The 27,037-nt window shown below is 43.0% G+C and overlaps 3 protein-coding genes across 3 annotated transcripts; all 3 read right to left on the reverse strand.

Annotated features, from left to right (window-relative positions):
- Positions 1-281: 281 nt before the first annotated feature.
- On the reverse strand, positions 282-11,688 carry LOC309525696 (uncharacterized protein). The gene is made up of 7 exons (XM_082211150.1): positions 8,718-11,688; positions 7,093-7,422; positions 6,781-6,865; positions 4,972-5,084; positions 3,837-3,880; positions 1,514-1,654; positions 282-1,354 (listed from the first exon to the last, which is right to left on the reverse strand). Exons 1-7 carry the CDS (start codon positions 8,899-8,901, stop codon positions 1,202-1,204), a joined length of 1,050 nt encoding a protein of 349 aa, XP_082067276.1. The 5' UTR covers positions 8,902-11,688; the 3' UTR covers positions 282-1,201.
- Positions 11,689-13,397: 1,709 nt separating this feature from the next.
- Positions 13,398-19,077, reverse strand: LOC309525708 (CMRF35-like molecule 5). The gene is made up of 4 exons (XM_082211169.1): positions 18,527-19,077; positions 16,818-17,150; positions 14,724-14,835; positions 13,398-13,682 (listed from the first exon to the last, which is right to left on the reverse strand). Exons 1-4 carry the CDS (start codon positions 18,573-18,575, stop codon positions 13,550-13,552), a joined length of 627 nt encoding a protein of 208 aa, XP_082067295.1. The 5' UTR covers positions 18,576-19,077; the 3' UTR covers positions 13,398-13,549.
- A 2,172-nt stretch (positions 19,078-21,249) lies between these two features.
- On the reverse strand, positions 21,250-25,465 carry LOC309525713 (CMRF35-like molecule 3). The gene is made up of 4 exons (XM_082211175.1): positions 25,226-25,465; positions 23,924-24,256; positions 22,213-22,282; positions 21,250-21,538 (listed from the first exon to the last, which is right to left on the reverse strand). Exons 1-4 carry the CDS (start codon positions 25,272-25,274, stop codon positions 21,397-21,399), a joined length of 594 nt encoding a protein of 197 aa, XP_082067301.1. The 5' UTR covers positions 25,275-25,465; the 3' UTR covers positions 21,250-21,396.
- Between the last annotated feature and the right edge of the window lie 1,572 nt (positions 25,466-27,037).

Raw genomic sequence — 27,037 nt, forward strand, 5'->3', positions numbered from 1 at the left:
TATCTGAGCAGGCCTATTCACAGAGCGCATTTCTTCAGCAGTTGTGGGCATCTCATGAGTTAAGTTGATGGCAGATTTTCAGACAATCTGGTTACCTATCACCCAACTGGACTTTCTATAATATTTTCCTTTTGACTACCAGAACTCCTGCCCAAGGTCCTTTGTTGATTTCCAAGCTTCTCCGTGTCAAACTTTGCTGTGTAGCCACAAGAAGCAGAAATGTGTGTTTTTTTTTTAAACGGGAGAGCCTATAATTAATGCTGCAGATTCAAGTTCTAGGATACAGATTATTGTTATTGTTTTATTCTCGGTTTTCTGAACAGCTGATTGAACAATGTCCTCTGGGTGGCGTACAGAAGGCAATCAAATACAAAAACGCATTTGGGTCAGTTAAATAACCTCAATACAAATAACTCAGAAACCGACATAAAACTATCAAAACCAGTATAGAATAAATACAGTGGTACCTCTGGTTACATATGCTTCAGGTTACAGACACTTCAGGTTACAGACTCCGCTAACCCAGAAATAGTACCTCGGGTTAAGAACTTTGCTTCAGGATGAGAACAGAAATCGCACGGCGGCAGCGGGAGGCCCCATTAGCTAAAGTGGTCTTCAGGTTAAGAACAGTTTCAGGTTAAGAATGGACATCTGGAATGAATTAAGTACGTAACCCGAGGTACCACTGTATAAGCACTAGCTGGAAAACACCACCACACCCAGCAAAGAGTAATCAATTTGGGTCCAGATCTAAATACACTACCAAAGCATATAATTGAAATTAAAAGGCCTGGGATAAAAAACACCTGGTGCCCAAATTGCTGCAGCAGGCAAATCTTTCTGGGGAAGGTATTCTGCAAATAAACAGAATATAGTCATGCATTAAGGTACATTAAAGCCTCCCTCCCTGCTCAAATTATATTTACCTCTCTGGCATATGCTTTCTCACTGTATGTGGTTGCAGCTAATGCAGATCCATCATTTTCCTTTTACTGTAAGAGTAGGATCTGCTGTCATTTTCCCGTTCCCCAGCAGCTGGTTTTGTTGAAGCAGAGCAGTGATTCAACCTCATTTTATTGCAAGTTACTCTTTTAAAGGGGAAGGGTCTCTGAGCTAGAGAAGTGGTCTGGAGCCTGGATAATAAAACCCACATGACAGTGCACTGAGAGAAACACTTTTGGATTTCTATATATATATATATTTAATGGTCAGGCTTCACCTCTGTATAAAAGACCTCCTGAGCAGGTGTCTCTGGGTGGGCTGGCCTGGAGAGATTTATGTTGTTGTAGACGTGACCATGATGATCTGAAATATCCAGACTGGCATAAGACACCTCATCTTGCTCCTCTGAAGTCTGAAAGAGAATTAGATTAGAAATGCTAACAAGTATACAGCAAGCCTCAGGCAGTCTGTAGGTAAGAGCCCTGCTGAATGAGACCGAAGGCCCATACTGGCGCAAACAGATGGCAGTGGCTAATAAGGATGCTGGTTACAGCATTCATTTTCTTCCTACCTTTTCCTGGGAGTGAATCTCTTCATAGTCATTTTCAGGAAGGACCTTAACAATCCTGTAGAGTCCCATCTCATTATGGTCTGGGGGCTGGCCAGAAATGGTGTTCTCATTCTGAGTATCTTCAGTATTGTGGGTAGGCATCTGTGAGAGGGGAAGTAAACACAGTTTTGAAAACAAGTCACAGAAGGGGAGCTTTGTACTCATCTGACATGACCCTAACTTGGTACTCAGTAAGATTTCTGCCAGCCAGCCAAATTGCAAACATGCCACCAAGAACAAACTTTTCAAGAATGTTAGAACCCAATGCTAAGATACTTTCAAGAATGTATAATCTGCTGTTGAAATGGAATACCGAGGAAGAAACGGTAAAATCTGCAATGATAAAATGGGCACAAGATATAGGATATAATATTATGTTTGCTGACTGGGAAAAGTTGTGGACCACCGGGATTAAATTCACGGCATGTAATGCCCTAAGAGAGAATATTATGAAAATGATGTACAGGTGGTACATGACTCCAGTCAAGCTTGCAAAAATATACCACTTGCCCGATAACAAATGTTGAAAATGTAAAGAAATTGAAGGTACATTTTTTCACCTTTGGTGGACGTGCCCAAGGACCAAGGCTTTCTGGGAAATGATATATAACGAACTGAAAAAGGTATTTAAATATACTTTCCCGAAGAAACCAGAGGCCTTTCTCCTAGGCATAGTTAAAGAAGGATAGAACTTCCTTTATGTATCCTACAGCAGCAGCAAGAATTCTCATCGCAAAGCATTGGAAGACACAAGACCTACCCACCTTGGAAGAATGGCAGATGCAACTAATAGACTATATGGAGATGGCGGAAATGACTGGCAGAATCCAAGACCAGGGAGAAGAGTTGGTGGAAGAAGATTGGAGGAAATTTAAAACTTATTTGCAGAAATATTGTAAAATTTTTGAATGCTGATGACATTGAAATGAATTGCAGGGGTTCTAGCAACAAGGTAAAATGTAAGATTGGACTAATAATAGATAAACTAATAGGACATGAACTTGCTGAATTTCTAAAAGGGATACAAAAATGGGAGACGTGAGGAAGTCAGGAAAATAAGTTAACTAAAGATGAGAAATTAAGAAAGAGGGAATTTTTGTTTTCTTTTATATGTGTTTTTTCTTTTTCTTTTTTGTGTTTAATGTCTGTATTTTTGTATTTTGTAATTTTGTATCTTTTTCGGTTTTGTATTTTTCTAAACTTTTCTATTGTTAAAACCTAATAAAATATTATAAAAAAACAAACAAACAAACTTTTCAAGAATGAGGCCTAATGTATGCTGAAATCTTGGCTATATTAGCAGATGCACTGTTGCTGGTGGTCAAGGAAAAAGAGGTATATAAAGGAGAATTCCTGAGTGCCAGCAGAGAGTTAAAAATCACAAAATATGCAGCATGGAAATATAAATGGTTAGACCTTTAAAATATGCCCTTGTGAGTTCCCTCTTCCCCCAAGATAGGAAAAGACCACATGTTTGGTAAGTTAAACATTTGCTTACTTACAAACTGTTCAAAGGTCTGATTCATGTGCCTCCCCATACAGCGTTCAGAAAAGGTTGTGCAGGCTAAATTTAGTTTAGTTCCAAAGTGGTGAAAGTTATCAGGAATGGCTGATGAGAGCCATGAGGTTGGAGCTGGAGCAACCAGTTTGGAACCTCTTCACTAGTTGAGCTTCTCAGGTAGACCGGGGAGGGAACTCCCAAGGTGAGGGGAAGTGGACTTGACTAAGGCTGGCAGGACAGCTTACTTACTCTATGACAGAGCTTTCAAAACTTTTCATGTTGGTGACACACTTTTTAGACATGTATCATTTTGCAACACAGTAATTCAGTTTCACTAGCAAACTGGAGGTTAGACTCAGCCCTTTCTAGCCCTGGGAGGAGCACAGGGAGTATTCGTGTGATACACTGCAGCCGACACAACACAGGCTGGAAAACTCTGCTCTATGCTATTAACCCCTTCAAGTATTAAGTAGACTTAAGCATGTTTGGTATATGAGGCTGGTTAACCCACAGCTGTGATACCACATTGTGGTATTTTAAGACTGACTTTCACCACATCTGAAGATCTTCCTCATTGCTCCTCAGTACTACTATTCCACTTCTCAGAAATAAGAATTTTAGACTGTTCTGGTGCTACTTATTGTGATTGCATTAATGTGCCTTGTATATTGCGGCAAACCACTTTCATGTATTTTTCATGACATAGTGGTATATAAATATTTATTTTATAAGTAATATTAATAAAAAATCTTATCATGGAGTGATGTGAGATTTTTGCCTTACCCTTTCTGGTAGATTTAGCTCCTCTTTTCTCTGAAAATGTGATTCTGAAATGGATGCATCAATTGGAAATCAGGTAGGTCAAACTAAGCAACTGCAACAACAGGTTAGGTGGTAAGAAAGATCTGCTTGACTGAAATTCCGTACTGGAATTACACCTACTGGAGATTATACTGAATTTTTATTCTGTGCTTTTATTTTATGAACCTCCCTGAGATCTTTGGATGAAGGGTGGTATATAAATAATAAACAAACAGACAAATAATCCTAGGCCTATGTACTCAGAAGCAAGTCCCATTGAGTTCAGTGGGCTTATTCCAAGGTAAGTGCACATATATTTGCAGCCCTACGACCACAGAACCTGAAATACTGCTAATCACTACTGCCAGCCATGTGGCTTCTCAGTTTGCTCCCTGTCACTCAGGCCCCTCTTAAGATTCCAAGAAGCTTGGGCCTTAATGTTTGTCTGAGTCTCTCCTTTCTTCATATTGCACCCTCTCAATGGGTTGTATCTAAGCTAGTTCTAAGGACTCCATCAGTACAAGTATTTATCTTTGTGCAACAGAACATTTCCCCCCTGCACACGCCCTAAATCTGTTCTGGGGCTTCCCCCCACTCTTCCAGAACTGATTTTGGGGCAGCAAGGGGACCAGTGGTGGAAGAGGAGTCCCATGTCGCCAGCATGAAAATTTAGTTGAATACCTCCCGCTGTCATGTGGTTCCCCCACCCCCAGTTGGAGGCTCTGTAGACTGATGCATGTTTACTTGGAAGCAAGTTCTCCTGTGTCCAGTGAAGCTTACACCTAAGTACCATATTTTTCCATTTATAAGACGCCTCCATGTATAAGACGCCCCCTATTTTGGGGGACTCCAATTTAAGAAAATTGGGGGGGGGGGAATCTATCCGTGTTTAAGACGCCCCCAAATTTTGGACATTATTTTTTAGGAAAAAACCTAGTCTTGTACACAGAAAAATACGGTATGTGGGCAGAGGATTGTTGTCTCTTAGTTTTACAAACAGGTAACATTCAGAGGTGAGTTGTTTAACAGAGCTCTCGTGTTAGGTTTATGCAGAATAAAATTCATGTAGGAAGGAAGCATGCTCAGGAATACATGAAGAATACAGCATCGTTCTGACCTGTTTTCTTCTTCCTTGACATCACAAGCAACACCACAGTCGCAAGTAAGACAAGAATAAATAGTGGAATGATACTATATATCAAAATGTAGAGCTTTGAATCTGCGGGGGTCCTGGGAAAAGGAAAAAAAAAGAATATCAAATTTCACATATTTCCATTAGCCATTTCAACAATGGCCATTTCATTTTAAAAATACATCCTTCTTACATAATATGCAACTTTGTTCCACTTGTTTATTTTATTGATTCTTCAGCATATCTACTTGGGAGTCAGTCTCACTGAACTCAATCCAACCTTAGTCAGACATGCACAGGGTTGTGCTGTCAATCTCTGATTCCTCCTCCCTCCCCAAAAATGATACATAGGGAAGGGATTTTCTTTTGCAAGAATCCAAGCAGATATTTCGATATGATTGAAACGCCTTCAAAATTACCATCGTCATCCGGGCTGCCCCAGATTGTCGTGTTGACCCAGGATGAAAACAGAAGATGATATGGATAATGTGCACAGAGGTCTGCACTGCTCTTTTTCAGAGATGTTAAAATGGGAGCAAACCCCCAAAAAGTCAGTCAGATTGGAGAGTCTATATACATGATTCCGCAACAGATACAGCTTGTTTTAGTCATGTACCTTATGATGTACGGTAATTTGTTACTGATCATCATTATCATTAACAGCAATACTGTAATTTATGAATTGCTTCTGTTGTAATTAATGGCCTTGGAAAGGGGTTTGTGGTGGGTGGCTCCCACCCGTTCGACGTCACAGCAATTGATGATAAGTCGGAAAGTTTTGGAAACAAATTTCTAGCTAACCAAACCTTTTGTATTGATTGTAATGATTGTAATGATTTACGTTTTTTATGTGGGCTCTTGGGTTATAGACATACAAGTAAAGGTAAAGGGACCCCTGACCATTAGGTCCAGTTGTGACCGACTCTGGCATTGAGGCGCTCATCTCGCTTTATTGGCCGAGGGAGCTGGCATACAGCTTCCGGGTCATGTGGCCAGCATGACTAAGCCGCTTCTGGCGAACCAGAGCAGCACATGGAAACACTGTTTACCTTCCCACCAGAGCGGTACCTATTTATCTACTTGCACTTTGACATGCTTTTGAACTGCTAGGTTGGCAAGAGCAGGGACCGAGCAACGGGAGCTCACCCCGTCGCGGGGATTCGAACCACCGACCTTCTGATCAGCAAGTCCTAGGCTCTGTGGTTTAACCCACAGCGCCACCCACATCCCTTTTAGACATACACATACTTGTGCCTTTTGTTGTTGTTGCTCAGTCATAATTCTTGCAAACATAACCCCTGCAAGAGCAGATACTGAAGGGACTGTCAAGAGACACCAGATCATGCAGATTAAGCATTGCCAGTCCCAGTTTCTAAGTTCCTTCAGTGGGCTGCAAAAATGCTCTACTCCATCAGTCTGCAAGTCATAGAAGTAGAAGTGTTCCCAACCCTACAAGCATGGAATAGTAAAAACCAAAGCCAATTTCTGTTCAAACAACAGCACGGGGCAGCAACATGAAAATCAAAAAGTTGTAGCAGTTTCTTCAGACCTAGTATTCTCAAAAGTGCCCAGTACCACAGCTCCCTCTGTGGGAAACATCTGCTGTCCATTACATCAGTATAAATTCCATATTTTGGACAGATAGTCACAGGCATCTATTCCCCAGTTAATCTGGGAGAGATTAGCTGCAGGGTTCTTATATTTCAGTGGTCAGCGACAAAAGGGGGAGATTAAAAGTGGGTCCTACATAGAAAGCCCCTCACAAGGTTATAGAAAAGGAACCCAAATACTCACTCTGTAGGATCTGGGCTGTGGGTAGACTTTACTACGGAGGTGATAAATTCTGGTGTTTCTGTAGTTGATAACTTTCCTTCTGGATCTGAGGGGGGTGGGGGTGGGGGCAAAGGGCAAAAAACCAAAAAAGAATCAGCAAAAATTGTGGTCATAGTTCCTCTGCTGTATCAACAGCATTCTGTATTTTACTGCATGAAGAGAAGGATTTCATCTATTCAATGACATTCTGGAGATTTTTTTCTTTCTCCACTTCCTCATTCCTGCACTTCTATCATTACAAACAAGGAGAGGAGGAGGAGAAGCAGCATTTACCTGGAGAAACTGCCACGTTCACCTTGTGTCTGATATTGAGCAAGAAACGCTCTATAACACAGTCATAAACACCGGAATCATCCAGATTCAAATTGTCCATGGTCACTTGAAAGTAGTGCTCTTTCTTATTCTCTCTGAGGGAGACTCTGCCCATGTTCACCTTTCCATCTGATGATATTAAAGTTTCGCAGGAATCTGACAATAAGCCTTCTTTTATTTTGCACCAAATCTTAGTGTTATCTTCATAGGTTTGTTGATAATGGCAGCACAAAGAGAGAGATTTCCCTTCAAATCCATGCACTTCAACAGGACCGGTCAGTACCCATGTCTCTGGGGGAAAGAAAGAGAATCATTCATTGGAGTCAATCAGGTTGACACCATGTTGCTGGTGTTGTCAGGCTACAGGGAATCCAATCCCCCTCCCTTACTGCTGGCAGCCAGAAATGGGGAAAACAAGAAGTTCTTACCAAGGTATTTTATTCAATATTCACAGAGAGAGATATGCTGCCTCTTGGATAATGGTGTTGCTCTGAATAAAGTCCCACCACCTCCGTCTCTCCTATTATGCGTCATCAGCTGATCTGTGCTTTCTGCCTCTGAGCTTTCTGTTCTCCTACTCTCAGTGCCTGCCTGGACCTGGGAGAGGAGGGGTCTGGCATGCTTTCCAAAGACACTGAGTCTGTCAGCTGTCTCTCCCCTGGTGATGCTTCCTCCCCCTCCTGCTCCTCTCCCAATAGTTCCCAGCTTCTCCCCTCTGCAGCCTCTGAACTGTAACCTTCTGCAAACCACTGTTCTAAATCTATACTGTCTCCCTCTTCTCTGGGAAGTGCAGGAGGAGGGGGGACAGTCTCCACCATTCCTCCTCAGTCCAGTCCTTGATAGGTGTGCAGCACTGCAGTCAAGCCAGGCCATTTATTACAAGACAACTCTTTCCACGTCTCTGCAACAAGCATTCACAAAATTGTTCTCCCCATAGCCTCTGTGAGAGGCTCTGGCCCTGCTTTTCCTGCGAATGGCCTTTGCACCAAGTGCCTTTGGGCAAACCAGCTTGTAGATATTAGTAGGAGGGTACCAAAGTATCTGCATTAAAACGCAAAGGCTGTTCAGGCTGCATCATTTAGGACAGAAGTTCTAGTTTCGGGCATTATTGTATTACTGGATAGTCTCTTTACTCTGTGTGTGTGTGTGTGTGTGTGTGTGTGTGTGTGTGTGTGTGTGTTACACAGACACACACTTTGCGACCATGGATATTTACCAGTATATTTTCTCACCTTGTGGAAATTTCAGAATTGTCATAGTGTAATGTTGGTTATGAAGTTTGGAAATGTTTGTCTTGTAATGCGCAACTGTATTCTGAGGTGAGCTTCTTTGCCCCTAAGCACGGCACCAAACAGTTTTTCGAATTCACCGGGGAAAACAAGGAATTTTTGAAAATGGGCATGCCAACCAATTCAGCAACTTGTGCCAGCAGCCAACCACAAATCAGGGCATCATGTCATATGGTCATATGCTTACATATACGCAGTAAGATTCCAAAGTAGTTATTTGGGTATATGCATGTGCAAAAGATTCTACACCAGTTTGCAACAGAAATAGCATGTTTGCAACAGAAATAGCATGTTTACCTTTTGCTTTCCGCCGTTTGTCTCTCGAGTCTCCTATCTCTGGACTTTCAGTAGTGACATCCCATGCATTTTGGCAGACTTCCTCCTTATGGTTCAAGATCTGTGGCCTTGACGTAGCATTTTTCTCTTCTTTACCTGAAATTAGCACCCAGCCCAGGAAAGACAACACCCTCAACGGTCTCATGATTCTGCTTCTATTCTCTGCTGAAGTTGGAGGGAGGTAAAGGGTAGCCAGTCTCTCCCAGAGGCCTCAAGATACTCTCACAAGTTTCTGGCAGGAAAGGGAATCTTCAAAGCTCACTGGCGATAACTTAACCCCAGCCCCTGAAAGCGGAAGTGCTCAGCCTTCTTCAGAAATAGGGGGGAAAGGACAGATTCTGTTCTGCAATCCTTAGTATGCAAGCAGCTGTGGTTAGTGTATTCCCTCCCCCCTTTATATTAAGAAACACACATGCTAGCTGAGGAGAATAATGTAAATGCATTTCAGTGGACCGGAATTACTTTATCCAATACTATGACCTAGTGTAGTTACAACTGGGCTGTGATAAGCAAGACAAGATGCACAGTATTTTCTCATAAGAACATGAAAACAGCCCTACTGAATCAGAAGGCCAGTGGCCCATCTGGTCTTAGAATTGTAGAGTTGGAAGGGATCCTGAGGATCATCTAGTCCAACTCCGTGCAAGGCAGGAATATGCAGCTGCCCCATACGGGGATTGAACTTGCAACCATGGCGTTATCAGCGCTGCACTCTAACCAACTGAGCTCGTCAAGTCCAACATCCTGTCCTCACAGTGTACAGTTTGATGCAGTAGCTGAAGTTCTCTCGTGGTGGTGTCACCTCATTAGAGAGCTTTCTGCTCCCCGTTCCCCCACCATCATATGGTTTAATACCCTGTGATACACAAAGAGACGGTGTGGTTACAAGTGAGTTGTGCGGCAGGAAGTGTGGGAGCTGAAGCTCTCTTCCGGTTGTGTCTCCTATGCATCCAGATAATTGCAAAAAGCCGAAACAGGAAGAAGGGTGTTTTCAAGCTGGTCGGAAGCAGGAAGTACCTATCAATAAGATATCTGCAGCACAGCAACAGAAGAGAAAATAGAAGAAAACAAAGCTATTTCCCACCATTCGCTAATGAAAAAGTGCTGCATACGCAAAGATTATGCGGCAGCTTGGCTGCAGTTTTAAAGCAACGATAAAGCACCCAGGTCAAAAATATGTAGGATGTGTTTCAGATGTTTGTGAGAGAGAAATCACTTCTGGGACCACCAATGAACTTAATATATAACTGAAGGGAGGCCAGACTTGACAATATTGAGAAGCACAAAATTTATTATCCCTTTAATGAATAATGGCAGACCATGAAAAAGATGCCAGAAACTGCAGCTTAGTTGACAAAGCATGTGTGGAAAAGGCTCAGTGTTAATGACCTATGTAGGGAGAGAAGTGGAGATGAGGACTATAGAAAATGCTAAACTATGCAGGATATTGGCCAACAAAAGCCCCACTAAGCACCCTCTTTTCTCAGAAACTGGAAGAAATAATAATAATAATAATAATAATAATAATAATAATAATAATAATAATACCCGACCATCTGGCTGGGTTTCCCCACTTGCAGTTTTGCCTCAGCCATAAGGACTAGGAGCTTAACTTATCCAAAATAGAAATGATGAGTTTTCAAGCACTATCAGAGACATCAATTTTCTACATTCCCTCGTTACATTGTGAAAATGGTATAATTGGAAATTACTCTGTCAGCACACAGCAAGGTGCTCGTGTAGTTCCAACAGGGAGTCAGAATGCTCAATTGTGCTTTGCCAGTCATATTTATAGAGGGAGCAAGGTCTGGTTGTTCAGTTATTGCTAATTCTTCTTCTGTATCTAAGAAGGGGGCTAAAAATAATTGATGAATAGTGTCAGCTGTTGCGGGTGAGCTGTTTGCACTTTCCAAAATGGCAGACGTATTTCACACAGGAACTGAGGTAATTGATGGTGATGAGCTCTTGAGCAATAAGATGAAATTTGTCCTCACATAGTGCTTTGTCATCCTGTGGAAACTCATGGCCATGAGGAGGTCAAGTCATTGAGAAACTGGAAATGGAGGATAAGTGTTCCATAGTTCATACCCCCGAATGCAGTGACTTGGGGGCGTTTTCAGGGCATAAAACTGTGATCTACTTGCAAGAAGTATCCTCAGGCCTGCCCATCCATGCCTTGAGGCTGTGGGGCAGTGACAGGATCCCTGCTTGAAAGCTGGCCTGCCCAAGTCCTCTTCTTTACAGAGCTACAAAGATAAAGGTAAACATTCCATTTGAACACTGTCTTCGGGTCCAGTGTTGGACCATTTCGATCGGATACTCCCTGCTGATGTGGATAGATTCCTCTGAGCTGCCAGGCCCACCACTTGCCCCCTTGATCCGTGCCCATCTTGGCTGATTAGGGCGTGCCCAGACGTCACGCGGATCCCCCTGGTTGAAATTATCAATTTGTCCCTTGGCTCGGGGACATTCCTAGGGGTGCTGAAGGAAGCAGTGGTGTGTCCGCTCTTAAAGAAAACTTCATTAGATACTCTTGTTGTAGTGAAGTTGGGAAATCTTGGTATGTCAAACGCTGGTTCACGCAGGAGTGAGGCATTGTGGGAGAGATAAGATTGTGGCCTTATGGGGAATGGGTGTTTGGTCTCTTTAAAAGTAAAACTCTCTGTCTCTAGAAGTGTGAGTCAATTACTGGTGCATCTTGACTCTAGGCAGGATGTTATCTGATTTGCTGCAGACCCTGGCACAGCTGGGGCCTGAGTCTGGATAGGGTTGTAAAAAGGCACAGGAGGCTATCAAGTAATTTACAACTTAGGAGCCTGGTACGGTAAGAGAGGCCTGGGAATGGAGGAAGAGCCTTTTGATCTTAAGGTCTCTGAGTCTAAACAAAGTTCAGCTGTGCTGGTCTCCTGACAATCAGGAGTATCCGCCCTCCCTTCGCCACAGGTGGGCGGGTATACAGCCATTGGTACAGCCATTGGTAAATTGGTAATTAACTTGAAGAAATGATTGGTCCCTAACCTGTCCTCCACATGGGTTTTCAAGAATAAAGGATTTAGAAATTCAGATGCAAAGGGCAGAACATCTTGCCTTGGTACTTCACCTGGGGGCGTTTGACCAGTGAAAGGACTCTGCTGTGTCAACTCTGCTGTGTTTTGAAATATTGTTGCTGTGTGAGTATGGTTTTAGCTAGTCATACTTTACAATGTTTTTATTTTTTGTTTGTAACCTTCTAAGAGATGTGCAACTTTTCGAGTGGCCTTTTCAATAAATGTGGAAAAGGACTTTTTGAATTTTGTACTCTGTGCCTTTGCTCGGGGAAGCTAAACTAGTGCTTACCGTTTGGACACCTACCTGTTGAATTTCTGTCTGCGTCACGGTAAAGTGACTCAGGGCTGGGCAAATCCAGTAAATATCAAAGGGGGTTCCCCTCCTTGAACCCCATTTGAGGGTGGTCCAGGAAAGGTAGTGGTGGCAGCTTTACCGTTTGGCTTGTGATTTGCAACAACTAGCGATTTCTCTCCCTTCCTGGCCAAGTCCTGCCAGTGTCTAGGAGGAATGGTCAGTGTGTGTGTGTGTGTGTGTGTGTGTAGTCCCGCTTACTACACGTGTCCTTTCTTGAGTTAAATAAAATGTTTTGCGTAAAATAAAATAAAAAACCTTAAGTCTGGAGGAGGAGGCCAGAAGTCCCTCAGTGCCGTTAATGTGCTGGTGAGGAAGGGCTAAGAGTAGGGGGTTAACTTCTCTGAGGCGCAGAGACAAGGAAACATGTACCAATCCATTGTTCAGGTTATGGAGCCATGTGGTTTGGATTTATAGGAGCCCGCACTGGTTTTTGACCCTGCTCTATTAGCAGTGTTATGTTTAGATATATTTATTGTTGCCATACAACAATACAAAAAATCACTGCAGGACCTAAAGGTCTTTTGCATTGTTTCAGGGAATAGTACAACCCTGTACAAGGTTCAGAGCCATCTTGAGCACAACGTGTAAATGATTTTTAAAATAGACACCCCATAGGGACATTATTCCTTGCAATTGAGAACTGTGGGTATTTGGAAATAAAGCTCAGAAGAAGAAAAATGTAATGTACTGAAGTACTGGTGTCAGTTTGCAGCTTTGTTATTGTTCAATTTGAAGGAAAGAGACACTGAAAAGAAAATTTGTTGACCAAGAGATGGCAATATGACGTTTATGAGTATGAAATCCAACCCTTTTGTTTTTTTAAAAAAAGGAACTTTGTTGACATTTGCCTTCACTGCAAACGATGATAAATGTTGGGTTCAAAGTAAACAAATCAAGACCAAATTCCCATGGAGATTGTAACATCCTTCAGGGACTTGGTGCTGATCTGAAACTTGTGAAAGTGTTTTAAAGGGTTAGATGCAGAGGGTCTTGCTTTGCATCAGTTTGTAGAGGTCGGTGAATTGTAATTTGTTGTATTGGTCACAGGTAATTTGCCAGAAAACATCCTCCCTTCCCTAGTTTCCAATAAAAATTACAAAAAGTGGCACTTGCCCATGAAAACTAGCTCTCATTGTAATTTGCTGCAGATGGGTTGTCCAAGTTACAGATAAATGATTGAGATTGCAAATCTAGTAGATTGGCCACATCTTTTAAAACACACCTAAAAGGAAAGCATCTAAATAACCTGTGGCATACCTTTTATTGCTCTTTTTTAGGGAAGACCAAGCCTATTAAGACAAATAGTTTGAATACTGGAGTTATAACAGCATTAGCTAAAACAATATATTATGTAAAGAAGCTTAACAACAGTTACATTGGTCACTGTGGGATTACTGTGCATTTTCTTGCCGTGTGGCAGCTGAAGGTCTCTTCTGATTGTATCTTCTATGCATCCAGATAATTGCAATGACCAGACCCAGGAAGATAAGGGTTTTCAAGGCGAAAAGCCCATAAATCAGGTATCTGTGTAAATGAAACAGAATCATAACCATAGTAATACACCACCCATTCGACTGGGTTGCCCCAGCCACTCTCAGCAGATATCATATAATTGCTGATAGAAGAAAACAGGACTATTTCCCATCATTCTCTAATATAGAAGCTTTGTGGATTAACACACCACAGCTGGTGCTCCCATGAGCCTTTCTGAGGGAATCGACTCAAATGGCACTCAAGGGTGGCATCTGGGTGCTGCACCCGCCTCCCTCCTTGCTTGTAGCGGCAGTGCCTCTTCCTCCCAGGGACACGACTTCAGGAATACAGTGGTACCTCGGGTTACATACGCTTCAGGTTACATACGCTTCAGGTTAGATTCCGCTAACCCACAAATAGTAACTCATGTTAAGAACTTTGCTTCAGGATGAGAACAGAAATTGGGCAGCAGTGGTGGGGCGGCAGCGGGAGGCCCCATTAGCTAAAGTGTGTGCTTCAGGTTAAGAACAGTTTCAGGTTAAGAACAGACCTCCAGAACAAATTAAGTTCTTAACCTGAGGTACCACTGTACAGGAAAACTAGGAGGAATGGCAGCTAAAAATGATGGAATATGCAGAGTTAGCAGGCCTAACCAGCAAGGTGAAAGAACAAGGAGATCAAGTTTATAAAGAGGAATGGAAAATTGCATATAATTGTAAGAAAGTGAAAATGCTAGCAGGATTAATGTCAATTCAACAGTCTGGTTTTGATTGAGGTAATATGAAAAGGAGGAGAAATTGGTTGGAATAGAATAGAATAGAATAGAATAGAATAGAATAGGAAGTAAGAATGGGAAACTTAAAAGACCCATGAAGGAGAAGGAGGGAAGTTGATGTATTTTATAGGTAGATGTTTATTTGTGGAAACTGTATAATTGAAAACTTTATTTAAAAAATGAATTACAAACAAGGAATATAGGAAAACAGGCCTTGCTAGCCACCAGGAGGTGGCAGCATGAAAACCTTTTAGAGGTTGCTGAGCCAAAATATCAGTGATATCACATGTTTACACAAAGGGAATCTCAGTACTTACTCTGTTGGACTAGGGCTGAAGCCTGATTGGTTGGTTGGTTGTTCTTGTGTGGTAGTTATTATAAAGAGATCAGGTTCTGACTGACTGCTAATTGCTGTTGTTTCTTCTGAATCTGAGGAGGAAGTTGAACAAAGATGAAGAAATGAACAGTTTCAGCAGCAGTTGCGGAAGAAACACTGAAGAGACCAAGAACTTCAGAAAATGTGAAGAGGGACTGGCAAATAAGGGATAGTTCCAGTGAAACAAAACAAGAGCCATGGTCAGATCACTTCCTGGTACAACTAGACTTCTCCGCAACCCTTCCCATCTGCAGGGAGGTGAGACCAATTTGAATGGTCTGCCTCTGCCACTTAATGGATCCAAATGGCTTCAAAAGAGTGATAGGGGCAGTGCTTTTTCCCCTTTAAAAATGTTTAGGGGTACTCTCATTTTGACTCAAGAAAATCACCATTTTATAGTTCAAATTGGGGGAAATAAATACAGTAGCTAAATGGATAAAAGTACTGTACAAAGATTCACAAAATGTTTAGGAGTATGTGTACCCCTGCGTCCCCCCAGAAAAAAAAACACTGGGTAGGGGATACATTATTATCCCATGCTGATGGCCTCTCAGCTGATACTCTGGTCACCCACTGGAATGTGTAGTTAACCAGGGTTTTAGACTATTAACTCTGAAGTGCCCTCTTTGATTGCATGGAGCTGGGATGACCGTGTGGTTTTCCCAAGGGCTGAAGGCGATGAAACGACCTCTGAGAGGACTAGGGCGCTGGTGGGGGGAAACATGTCCTAAATTGGACTGAACATAGGTTAGAGCTCATTGCAGAGCCTACCAAATCACAATAGCGATGGCAAAGAAGACCCTTTTCACTGTCTCTATGGCATCTGCAGAAAGCGGTTCCAGGAGACTCTTAGGTGGTTTGTAGTCTAACAGAACCACCTTTGCCACTGAGGTCCAAGAAGGACTCCAAAATGTCCTCCAACGATTTTGCAAAGCTTTTTGCAGATAAAATCACCCAGATTCAGAAAGAGGTAGGCGCCACTGTGGTAGCAGGCTGGGGTGGGAGAGTTTCAGTGCTCTGTCTAGTCAAGTTGTATAAGATCAATTTCAACCTGATTACGTCTGAGGAGGTAGACAGTGTGCCTGGATGAGTGAAACCTGCCTCCTCGACCCTTGCCTATTCTGGCTCATAAAAGCGAGCCTGAGACCCTACCTGCCTGCAGACTGTCTTGCCAGAGTGGTACATTCTTTGGTTATCTCCAGCTTGGACCACTGCAATGCGCTCAAGGTGACTCAGAAGCTACAATTAATGCAGAATGTAGCTGCCAGAATGGTGACTGGGACTATACTGTATAACATCTATCCTGAAAGGCCTGTCATGTGACAAAGGCCTTTGAGAACAGAAGCAGTAAAGTGCTGGAAAATGCTGAAAAGGAGTGTTTCCGCCCCCATTGTTCAGCCCAAACACTGAGGTCTAGATTCAAGGGCCTTCTGGGGGTTTCCTCATTGTGAGACGTTCAGTTACAGGGAAGCAGGTAGAGAGCCTTCTCAGTAGTGGCACCCACCCTGTGGAACACCCTCCAGTAAGATGTCAAAGAGATAAATAATTATATGATCTTCCGTAAACATCTGAAGGCAGACCTATATCAGGGTACTTTTAATGTGTGATATTCTATTCTGCTGCTGTTGCTGTGTTTTTGTATACCCTGTTGGAAGCCACCCATTATTTTATTATGTCCCTTGGGATTTTGAACTTGCTGACGGGGGAATCGGTGACAGGAGACAATTCTGCAAGCATAGTTTTCCCTAATGTGAATTTTACACCAGCATCATGCAGCAACATAAAACAAGCCTTGTTTCATTTATCATTATTTACCTGCTTAACGGGCAATATAATATCCTTTTGGAAAGAGAAAAATTATCACAATACTGTATTCACTTCCTATATATATTTAAAGTATATAAGAAGGAACTCTCCTTATCTTTGCAAGTCTGTGCACACTTACCCAGCAGTAAGCACCTTTGGGGTTAATGTGCACAAGGTCACATTTATTCCTTCTTTTGAGTTTCCTGTATAACTTGGAAACAGGACCCACCTGGGAGAACAGTAATATTTACATGGACTCCATAATCAGAGCCAGCTTTTTCTATGCCACACCAGTAAATCCCAGCATCTTCCTGTGTGAGGTTCTCCAGTCTGACTGTGAATTCCAAACGGGAATGATTATCCTTGATAAAAAGTCTGCTAGCCATCCTTTCTTCTTCAGATCCTGTCGTCCGAACAACTGTTTCACAACTGCTCCATGGACTTCCTTTGCACCAAAATTTTACATGTTTCTTAAACCAAGCATCATATTTGCATCTCACAGTGAGTGACCTGCCCAAAAATCCACTCAGTGCTTCAGGACCAGTCAGATCAGACATGCAACCTGAAAAGCAGAATAAACCTGGAGTGAGGCATTAGGTCTCCAACTAGTATCATGGAAAAATATAAAATTACACACACCCCATGTCGCTTGTTGATTCATAGGTTGCTGCATCCATACAGACCACATTCCCAGCACCAAGAGCCGCTTTTTCAGCTTCAAAGACCCTGCCACTGAATTCTAACTCCCTTTTGAAGCATGGTCAGATCTGGGAGGGATGCGGGGAGGGAGTGACTCTCCAAACGGATAATATGATGGCAAACCACAGCCATATGAAATGGCCACTGACCAACCAAGGACCTATACAGCAACAATCTGGGGTTGGGAAACAATGCACCAACACTGTAGCACACTTTAGGGTCAGGGGCCCATTGTGGAAGTGAGCGCTGTTCACATCTGTGCAAGCATGGGCCCTAATAAAAAGTTAATAAGGTACCAAATCCATCTCTCAACTGAGAGGTTTAAATATTGGAACAAGATTACTCATCACGAAATATTGGAAGACACAGGAGCTACCCACACGAAGAATGGCAGATGAAGGTCATGGACTACATGGAATTGACAGAGATGACTGGCAGAATCCGTGACCAGGGAGAAGAGTCAGTGGAGGAAGATTGGAAGAAGTTTAAAGATTACTTGCAGAAGCACTGTAAAATTAAGGAATGTTGAAATGACGTTTGAGTGAAAATAAGTGGTACTGGTAAAGAGATGCTTTAGAAAATGTAAATAGGGATTGATAATTGGAAACGGATATTCATAATAATAGGTTAACATATGGAGTAAGGATGAATGTTAGAGGGTAAGGATTTGCTGAATTTAATATTTGAACTGGAATACAAAATGGGAGGTGTGAGGAGGTCAAGAAACTAGTGAAGAAAATATAAGATTTGAAAATATTAATCTATTTTTCAGTTTTGATTTTTGGCTTTTCTCTTTGTTTTTATTCTTTATTCTTTATTTTTTCTTCTATCAACTGCTTTTCTACTGTGTATCTTATTTGTTTTGCCTTTGTAGTTTGAATATTGGAATTTGTTGGAATTTGTTTTTATTGTTTGTGAAATATTAATAAATATCATTTAAAAAAATATTGGAACATGTCTGCTCTTAAGTCCTCATAGATTGGGCAAATCAGTAAGCAGTGGGGTAGCTCTTCAGGAACACGGAACATTATGTACACATGGGCAAACTCTCTTCCTAAGGCATCTGGGGATAGCATTCTTCAACCATGGCAGCATGCATTGACTGGAACTGCAGAGAAGCCATGCCCTCCCTTCCTCTGATCCTACCCTCTCTTGCCACACACAGCTCACATCCCTTTATGAAGTCTTTTTTGTAATTCAGTACTTGTGCCCTCACTACCATCTTTCTCTGTTCCTTACCTGGAAGCAGCACCCAGGTGAGGAGCATCCAGTTCCTCCAGAGGCTCATGGTGCTGTTGTCTTCCCCGCTCAAGGGACCTGGAGGGAAGCCAAAGTCTCCCAGGAAGCTCACGGGGGAAAGAGGGGCACTACAATGTGTTGGAATCCAGTTGCCAGAATAAGCTCTGGCTAAATGAAGCAGAGCTTCAGAAAGTGAAAGTAGGAAGGCTTCTATATTGCATGTTTGATGGGCAAGACTGTGGTTAGTGTTGTTCTGCTTTTATGTCCTGCACAAGCGGAACGGAAAGAGAAAGAGCAGCTTCAATGGGTTGCGCCAAGTGTCCATCAAGTCCATTCACCCCTCTTGGTGTGGCGTTGCGGCAGGACGGTGGAGGCTCCACTGGGGCCCTGATGGGAGAACTGGAACTGCCGTGCCCTTCCTGATGAACTTATGTCCCCACCACCTATCAGGAACTGGATCCTAGCCTGCACCCTGCTTTGGTGAATGGGGATGCAGGCTGGGACTTGGGCTGTGCCAGGGGTGGAGCAAACAGGGCAGGAAGGCTTCCCTCGGTTCCACCCCTTGCCCATTTAAGCAGCTCGCACCTGTACGTCCCTTCATTGGGTTTCCCCGCCTGCCTACCCTTGGTTTAAGCAGATGGCCAAGGACTTTGCTGCGACTACGGTGGTTGCCGTCCTTTAAGGGGCGAGATAGGAATTTGCCCACCGGGTTAATTGGCTCTGACCCAGTGGTTTTGCCTACCTCATAGCAACTGTCACAACTGGTTGGGCATTGGGGCAATCCTTTGTCTTGGATGGAGGGGAGGTTGTAGTCTCTGCCTGCTCCTCCAAACACTGAGGTATCCTGTTAAAGGGATCTGGGGTGAGTGGCCATGTTTGCCTGACCAGGCAGGGCTAGGGCAGAAGGAACTCCCCCAAACAGCAGTCTCTTGGGGGGGGTCACCCTATTTGATGTAAGTCTTAGGAACCCCCGCCTGGATTGACCACGCTTCACTTCCGGCAGGCAGGCCGGAAGTATTTCGATTGTCCCATGCCCAAGCCAAACCTCTTTCATCTTTATTCAATAAAGTTGTGGCCTGTTTTGACCCAAAACCAGTCTTACTGGTCTCTTATTTATATGGGTTGGGGTATGGGGAGCACCATGCTTGGACCTGCAAGTTCAGCATTCTGAGGGTGTCCAGTCAGATAGATGTCTCTGGAAAGTCCACAAATGAGCAGTTACACTTCTCTGAATTCTGTGCTGCAATCCTCTGATCATATAGTGCTTACAAAATGTACATATTAGAAGGAAATGTGAAAAAAGAGAATATGTTAGTGAAAATAACGTAGAAGAATGAATTATGCTAGGAGAATTTGCTCACAAAAAAATTGTCTGAATTGCATATAAAAATGTGTTTATTCAGAGAAATTAGCCTCCATGACCAGTCTTATCAAGGCACATCCCCTAACTGGGAGCAAACGCAAACACACGTTGAAGGGTTATAATAGTCACAACAGTTTATATGTGACAATAACAGTATTTGATATATGCATTGGGGGTTGGGGGTGGCCACAGCAATGGAAAACTAGGAAGAGGAGGTGAGCATCTAACAGTGGCAGTGAAGGGTAGGGGTCACAGGAGGTAGCACTGGGTTTTTTGCCTCTAGCAGCAGAACATCCCGCACTGGACATGAACTGTACACCCCATAAGCAAATCACAAGAACTTGCAGGCTGAATGTTTACTTGTTTATTTTACAAAAAAAAAAGGTCTTGTTGCTTGTAAGAAAATCTAAGTGGTTTTCCAAAATATAAAACAGAACATTTAAGTTATCAATAAAACCTAGTAAAAAAGAACTTTTCCAAACTCCCTTCTTACTGTACCCAAACCTTGTTTTAAACTGCCACTTTGCCTCAGTGTCGACCCCTGTTCTCTGCCCAAACTTCTGCTATGGTTTGCAATTCCCACTTTTTAAAAAATAAGCACCCTAGTCACAGGGAATAATGTCCTGAGGGGAACTTTGAGTATCTTGAGAGAAAGCACAGAAGGAGAAAAAGGTACTATACTGAAGTGTTGGTTTCAGTTGCCAACTTTATTATTTTAAGTTTGAGGGACAGAGAAACTGAAAAGAAAATTGGTTTGCTGAGTGATGGCAATATGATGTTCATGAATATGAAATCCAGCTCTCTCTTTCTTTTTTAAGGAACTTTGTTGACATTTGCCATCCCTGCAAATGATGATAAATGTTGGGTTCAAAATAAACATATCAAGGTTAAATTCCCATAGAGACTGCAACTTCCCACAAGGAATTCTCACTTGTTACATTGGTCACAGGTAATTTGCCAGAAAACATTTCCCTCCACAGTTTCCAATAAACATTGCAATAAGTCACACTTGCCTATGAAAAGTAGCTCTCTGAATCTTGCTGCAGATGGACTATCCAAGTTACAGGTAAATTACAGTGAATGCTCGGGTTGCGAACGTGATCTGTGCGGGATGCACGTACCCGCAACCCACAGCTGCACGTCTGTGCACGCGCGGGTTGTGATTCAGCGCTTCTACGCATGCGCGACCACCAAAACCCGGAAGTAACCCATTCTAGTACTTCTGGGTTTCAGCGGTCCATAACCTGAAACAACACAACCTGAAGCATCTGTAACCCAAGGTATGACTGTACTGAGATTGCAAATCCAGTAGATTGGCCACATCTTTTAAAACATTGTTAAAAGGAAAGCATCTAAACAATCTGTGGCATACCTTTTATTGTACTTTTTGGGGGAAGATGAAGCCGGTTGGTACACAAATAGTTTAATGTCAACTAGAGTTACAAAAGAGTGTTAGCTAAAACACAATATATTATGTAAAGAAACTTAACAACAGTTACATTGGTCGCTATGGGATTGCTGTCCAGCATTTTCTTGCCACATGGCAGCTGAAGATCTCTTCTGATTGTCTTCTATGCATCCAGATAATTGCAATGCCCAGACCCAGGAGGATAAGGGTTTTCAAGGTGAAAAGCACATAAATCAAGTGCCTGCATCAAAGAAACAGAATTATTATTATTATTATTATTATTATTATTATTATTATTATTATACCCTGTCCATCTGATGGGGAAAGTTCTGGTACTCATCACTTGAATGTCCGAGCCATGATGCCTGTGCCAGCTAATGAGATGGGTTGCCAGGTGTTACTGCTGGCAGACACAGCATGCCAATAGCAGACAGCAGGCCTTGCTGGCCTTACCTTTGGTAATGGCACCATACAGAGTCTGCCAGCCAATGCACTTAGCACTCCATCTCACAGCTCATTTTTCCATTTGGCAATGAATTTTTAAAGAGATCCTGGACTCAGCTATACAGCTGCAAATAAAACGTTTTAATGTGTTGTAATTTGCCATATACAAATGTGACACTAGGTGGGGAGAGTAAGCTATGCAAAATTCAATTTATTTTTCAAAATGTTGTTGTTGTTTTTAAAAAGCATTTTCACAGCATTTTTTAAATATGTATGTAGATTAAACCCTTGTTCCCACTGCATTTGACATCTCAACCATGGGAGGTTAGTTTCAGAGATATCGCTCGCCCGGAGGTGGGTTGTACTTGCAGGGCAAAGGGGAGAAAGAGAGACCTTAAAAGCTTTTAGAGGTTGCTGAACCCACAGATCAATGATCTCACATGTTTACACAGAGGGAATCTCAAGACTTACACGTTGTCAGTAGTGTTTAGGGAGGGATCAAGGTCTGTTTGGCTGCTAATTGCTGTTGTTTCTTCTGGATCTGAGGAGGGGAGTAGAGAGGGTGAGAAATGGACAGTATCAGCAGCAGTTGTGGAAGAGACACTGAAGAGACCGAGAACTACAGAAAATGTGAACAGAGAACTGGCAAATAAGTTCATGCTCCCAAATGCACAAGGGCAGCTTCAGTAAACAAGCTGTCATCTGTTTTTAAGAAATTTGCCACAGAAGTTTATGCAGCCCACGGCAGGGCATTGGCTAGGCCCATCTGGATCCACCCAGACCTGCTGGTCCTGAGCACACTCAGCTCTCCTGCAGCCCTCCAAACAGCCCCACAACACCTAGGATCATGGGAGAGGTGGTGGAAGCAGTATCTGATGTCTGTCTCTGGAGTCATTCCTGCGACCAGCATCCCTGTGGGCTTGTTCTGTGGTGTTTGGAACGGTATGTTTGTGTTTTTTGGCTGCTCATGGCCTCAGCTCTGCTTCTGGTGATATGTATCTTGTACTGGAAGAAGCAAAGATCACCAGTGTCAAAGCAATGATTCTTCAACATCAGCTTCGTTGGACTGGTCATGTTGTGTGGATGCCTGATGATCATCTTCCAAAGCAACTTCTCTATTCTGAATTTAAAAATAGAAAACTTAATGCTGGTGGTCAACAAAAGAGGTTTAAAGACTCTCTCAAGGCAAATCTAAAAAAATGTAGTATAAACACCGACAACTGGGAAACACTGGCCTGCGAGCGCTCCAGTTGGAGAACAGCCTTTACCAAAGGTGTCATAGGCTTTGAAGATGCTCAAACTCAGGACAAAAGGGAGAAATGTGCTAAGAGGAAACCCTCACCGTGATCAACTCCTGCCTCATGGGCTAATATGGGGCTACTGCAAAGTCAACCTGAGGATCTGCTGCATTGCAGGCATGTCCTTTGGGATTTTGAACTCTATCCCAGTCCATTCAGGCAACCGTGCTTGCAGGGGAATCTGTGGCAGGAGACAATTCTGCAAACATAGGTTTCCCTAATGTCAATTTTACATCTGCATCATGAAGCCACAAAAAGCAAGCCTTGTTTCATTTACTATTATTTACCTGCTTAACGGGCAATATAATATCCTTTTGGAAAGAGAAAAATTATCAAATTATTCACTTCCTATCTGTTTTTCAAAGTATAGAAGTAGCACCTCTCCTTATCTTTGCAAGTCTTTGCACACTTACCTGGGAGTAAGCCCCTTTTGGGTTAATGTGCATAAGGAAAAGGTAAAGGGACTCCTGACCATTAGGTCCAGTCGTGGCCGACTCTGAGTTGCGGCGCTCATCTCGCTTTATTGGCCAAGGGAGCCAGCGTACAGCTTCCGGGTCATGTGGCCAGCATGACTAAGCTGCTTCTGGCGAACCAGATTAGCACACAGAAACACCGTTTACCTTCCCACCAGACTGGTACCTATTGATCTACTTGCACTTTGACGTGCTTTCGAACTGCTAGGTTGGCAGGAGCAGGGACTGAGCAACAGGAGCTAACCCCGTCACGGGGATTCGAACCGCCGACCTTCTGATCGGCAAGTCCTAGGCTCTGTCGTTTAACCCACAGTGCCACCCAGTCATGCTTATTCCCTCTCTGATGTTTTCTTCCCCTTTTAGCTGTATTTGGCTTTCGATTTGCCTGTAGAGCTTGGAAACAGGACTCACCTGGGAGAACAGTAATATGTATACGGAATCCAGGATCATAGCCTCTTTTCTTTATGCCACACCAGTAAATCCCAGCATCTTGCTGTGTGAGGCTCTCCATTCTGACTGTGAATTCCAAATCAGTATGATTGTCCTTGATAGACATTCTGCCAGCTTTCACTTCTTCCTCAGATCCTGTAGTCTGAACAACTACACTACATTTGTTCCATGAGCTTCCTTTGCACCAATATTTTTTATATGTCTGATACCAATATTCATATCTGCACATCACAGAAAGAGACTTGCCTAGAAATCCACCCAGTGCTTCAGGACCAATCAGAGCAGACATGCAACCTGGAAAACAGAATGAACCTGGAATGAGGCACCACCTCTCCAACTAATACCCCTCTCGTATAGCAGAAAAATATAAAATTACACATCCCTGTATCCGGATGAGAACTGTGGCCTTGGCACTAAGGATGCATAGGTAGAGATTTCTTAATGGCTGTTTGTGTGACCAGTACCCAGAGAAGAAAAGAGATAATGTTAATAATGTTGTTGCTCAGATGGGACAGGTAGTGTTCAATCAATTCTGCATGGGGTTGCACACCCTCTGAAGGATAATTTTGGGAGTACTCCCTTGAATCCATTCCTGTCACTGGAAGCCAGGACTGCCATCAGCAGGCACCCAGGACTTTCATTGAAAAAGCTTTTTAATTTTTATTAAAGTACAGGCAACCACCAATTTTTGCGTTCTGGGTCATCATGCACGATGGTAGGGCATTCATCAGCTTGTTCCTTCCCATTATACCCTGTTCCACCAGCCGTACCTTCCCATTTCCAGCCACTTCTGTGTAGCTGCGATTTGGGTCCAATTGTTGCGCGTAAATTGGTTGTTGCCTGTATACCAGACAGCCATAAAGAAAATTAGAAAGCATAATGTGGAGGCAACAGCTAAGGCAGAGTAGGCAGATACAGTGGTACCTTGGGTTACAGACGCTTCAGGTTACAGATGCTTCAGGTTACAGACTCCGCTAACCCAGAAATAGTACCTCGAGTTAAGAACTTTGCTTCATGATGAGAACAGAAATCGTGCAGCGGCAGCGGGAGGCCCCATTAGCTAATGTGGTACCTCAGGTTAAGAACAGTTTCAGGTTAAGGAATCTGGCAATAGCGTCCTTCAACTATGGCAGCGTGCATAGACTGGAGCTGCAGGGAAGCCATGCCTCCCCCTGCCTCTGATCCCACCTTTTATTGCCATACACAGCTCACGTCCCTTTATGGAGACTTGCTTCACAACGACCACCTTTCTCTGTTCCTTACCTGGAAGCAGCCCCCAGATCAGGAGCGTCATAGTCCTCCAGACCCTCATGGTCCTGCTGTTTTCTCTGTTCGAGCCAGAGGGAGCTGGAGAGTAGCCAAAGTCTCCCAGGAAGCTCGTGATGGAGGAAGAGGGGCACCACAATGTGTTGGAATCCAACTGCTGGAATAATCTCTGGTTAAATGAAGCGGATCATGAGGCAGAGCTTCGAAAAGTGGAAATAGGAAGGCTTCTATGTTGTATGTTTGATGCGCAAGACTGTGGTTAGTGTAGTTCTGCTTTTATGGCATGCGCAGGCGGAATGGGAAAAGGAAGAGCAGCTTCGATGGATTGGGCCAAGTGTCCGTCAAGCTCTCTTTCCAAGAGTGCCCAATCAGATGCCTCTGGAAAGTTCAAAAGTTAGCATGTTTCTAATAATACCAGATGCTCCGCCTGGGTAGATGGTACTGGACCAGGAGCAGGCAGCCAGATGCCTCTTCACAAGGAGGAATGGAAGTAATATTCATTGTTCAGCATCAGGTACTTAGGGATATACTGCCACTGTATAGGGAGGTTCCATTTTTACTACAATAGTTAATAGGTATTGAGGAGGCTTATTCTACATTAACATATCTTATCCTTTTTAAAAAACCACACACGTTCTAGCCTGATCACCTTGAATTGCCCTTTGAATCATAGGGGGAAGTAGGATCATGACAGTTTCTACAGAATATTACAACATGTCATAAGTCCCAGTGGAGGACTGAAAAGTCCTTGTTTCCAACTACAGTGGTACCTTGGGTTACAGAAGCTTCAGGTTACAGACTCCGCTAACCCAGAAATATTATCTCGGGTTAAGAACTTTGCTTCAGAATGAGAACAGAAATTGTGTGGTGGCAGTGTGGTGGCAGTGGGAGGTACCATTAGCTAAAGTGGTACCTCAGGTTAAGAACAGTTTCAGGTTAAGAACGGACCTCCAGAACGAATTAAGTTCTTAACCCAAGGTACCACTGTAAAGGAAAGCTCTGTTAGCTCTTTCCACTGTTTTACAGCTCTTACAGTCTGAAAGTTCTTCCTGGTGTTTAGTCAGAATCTCCTTTTCTGTAGGATGAAGCCATTGGTTTGAGTCCTATCCTAAGGAGCAGGAGAAAACAAGCTTGCTCCATCTTCCATGTGACAGCCCTTTAGATATTTGAAGATGGCTATCATATCTCCTCTCAGTCTCCTCTTTTCTAGGCTAAACATAACCAGCTCCTTTAAATGCTCGTTGGATGGTTGGTTCAACCGCTAAAGGAAGTCTGCAACGAGATTTTAGAGGGGGGAAAGGCACCAGAGTCGTGGAAAGAAGCGTATATTACACTCATACCAAAGACAGAGACTGAAAAGACTCAACTTAAGAACTACCGCCCAATATCATTACTTAATGTGGATTACAAAATTTTTGCAGACATTTTGGCAAAAAGATTGAAAAGAGTGTTGATGGAGAAGATTCATAAGGACCAAGCAGGCTTTCTCCCAAAAAGGCATTTATCAGACAATGTAAGGAATATAATAGACATTTTGGAATTGCTAGAGGTGAACATAAACACCAAAGCAGTGCTGATCTTTGTGGACGCGGAGAAAGCCTTTGACAATATTTCTTGGAGTTTTATGAAAAAGAATCTTCATGGGATGGGGGTGGGCCAAGGATTTGAGAATGGTATGGGTGCGATATACTCTGAACAAAAAGCTAAATTAATTGTAAATAATGTAATAACTGAGGAATTTAAGATAGAAAAAGGAACACGACAGGGGTGCCTAATCTCCCCATTGCTTTTCATTTCTGTTCTGGAGGT

Source organism: Podarcis vaucheri (genome assembly GCF_965113315.1).
Source record: "Podarcis vaucheri genome assembly, chromosome: 2".
NCBI classification, from domain to species: Eukaryota; Metazoa; Chordata; class Lepidosauria; order Squamata; family Lacertidae; genus Podarcis; species Podarcis vaucheri.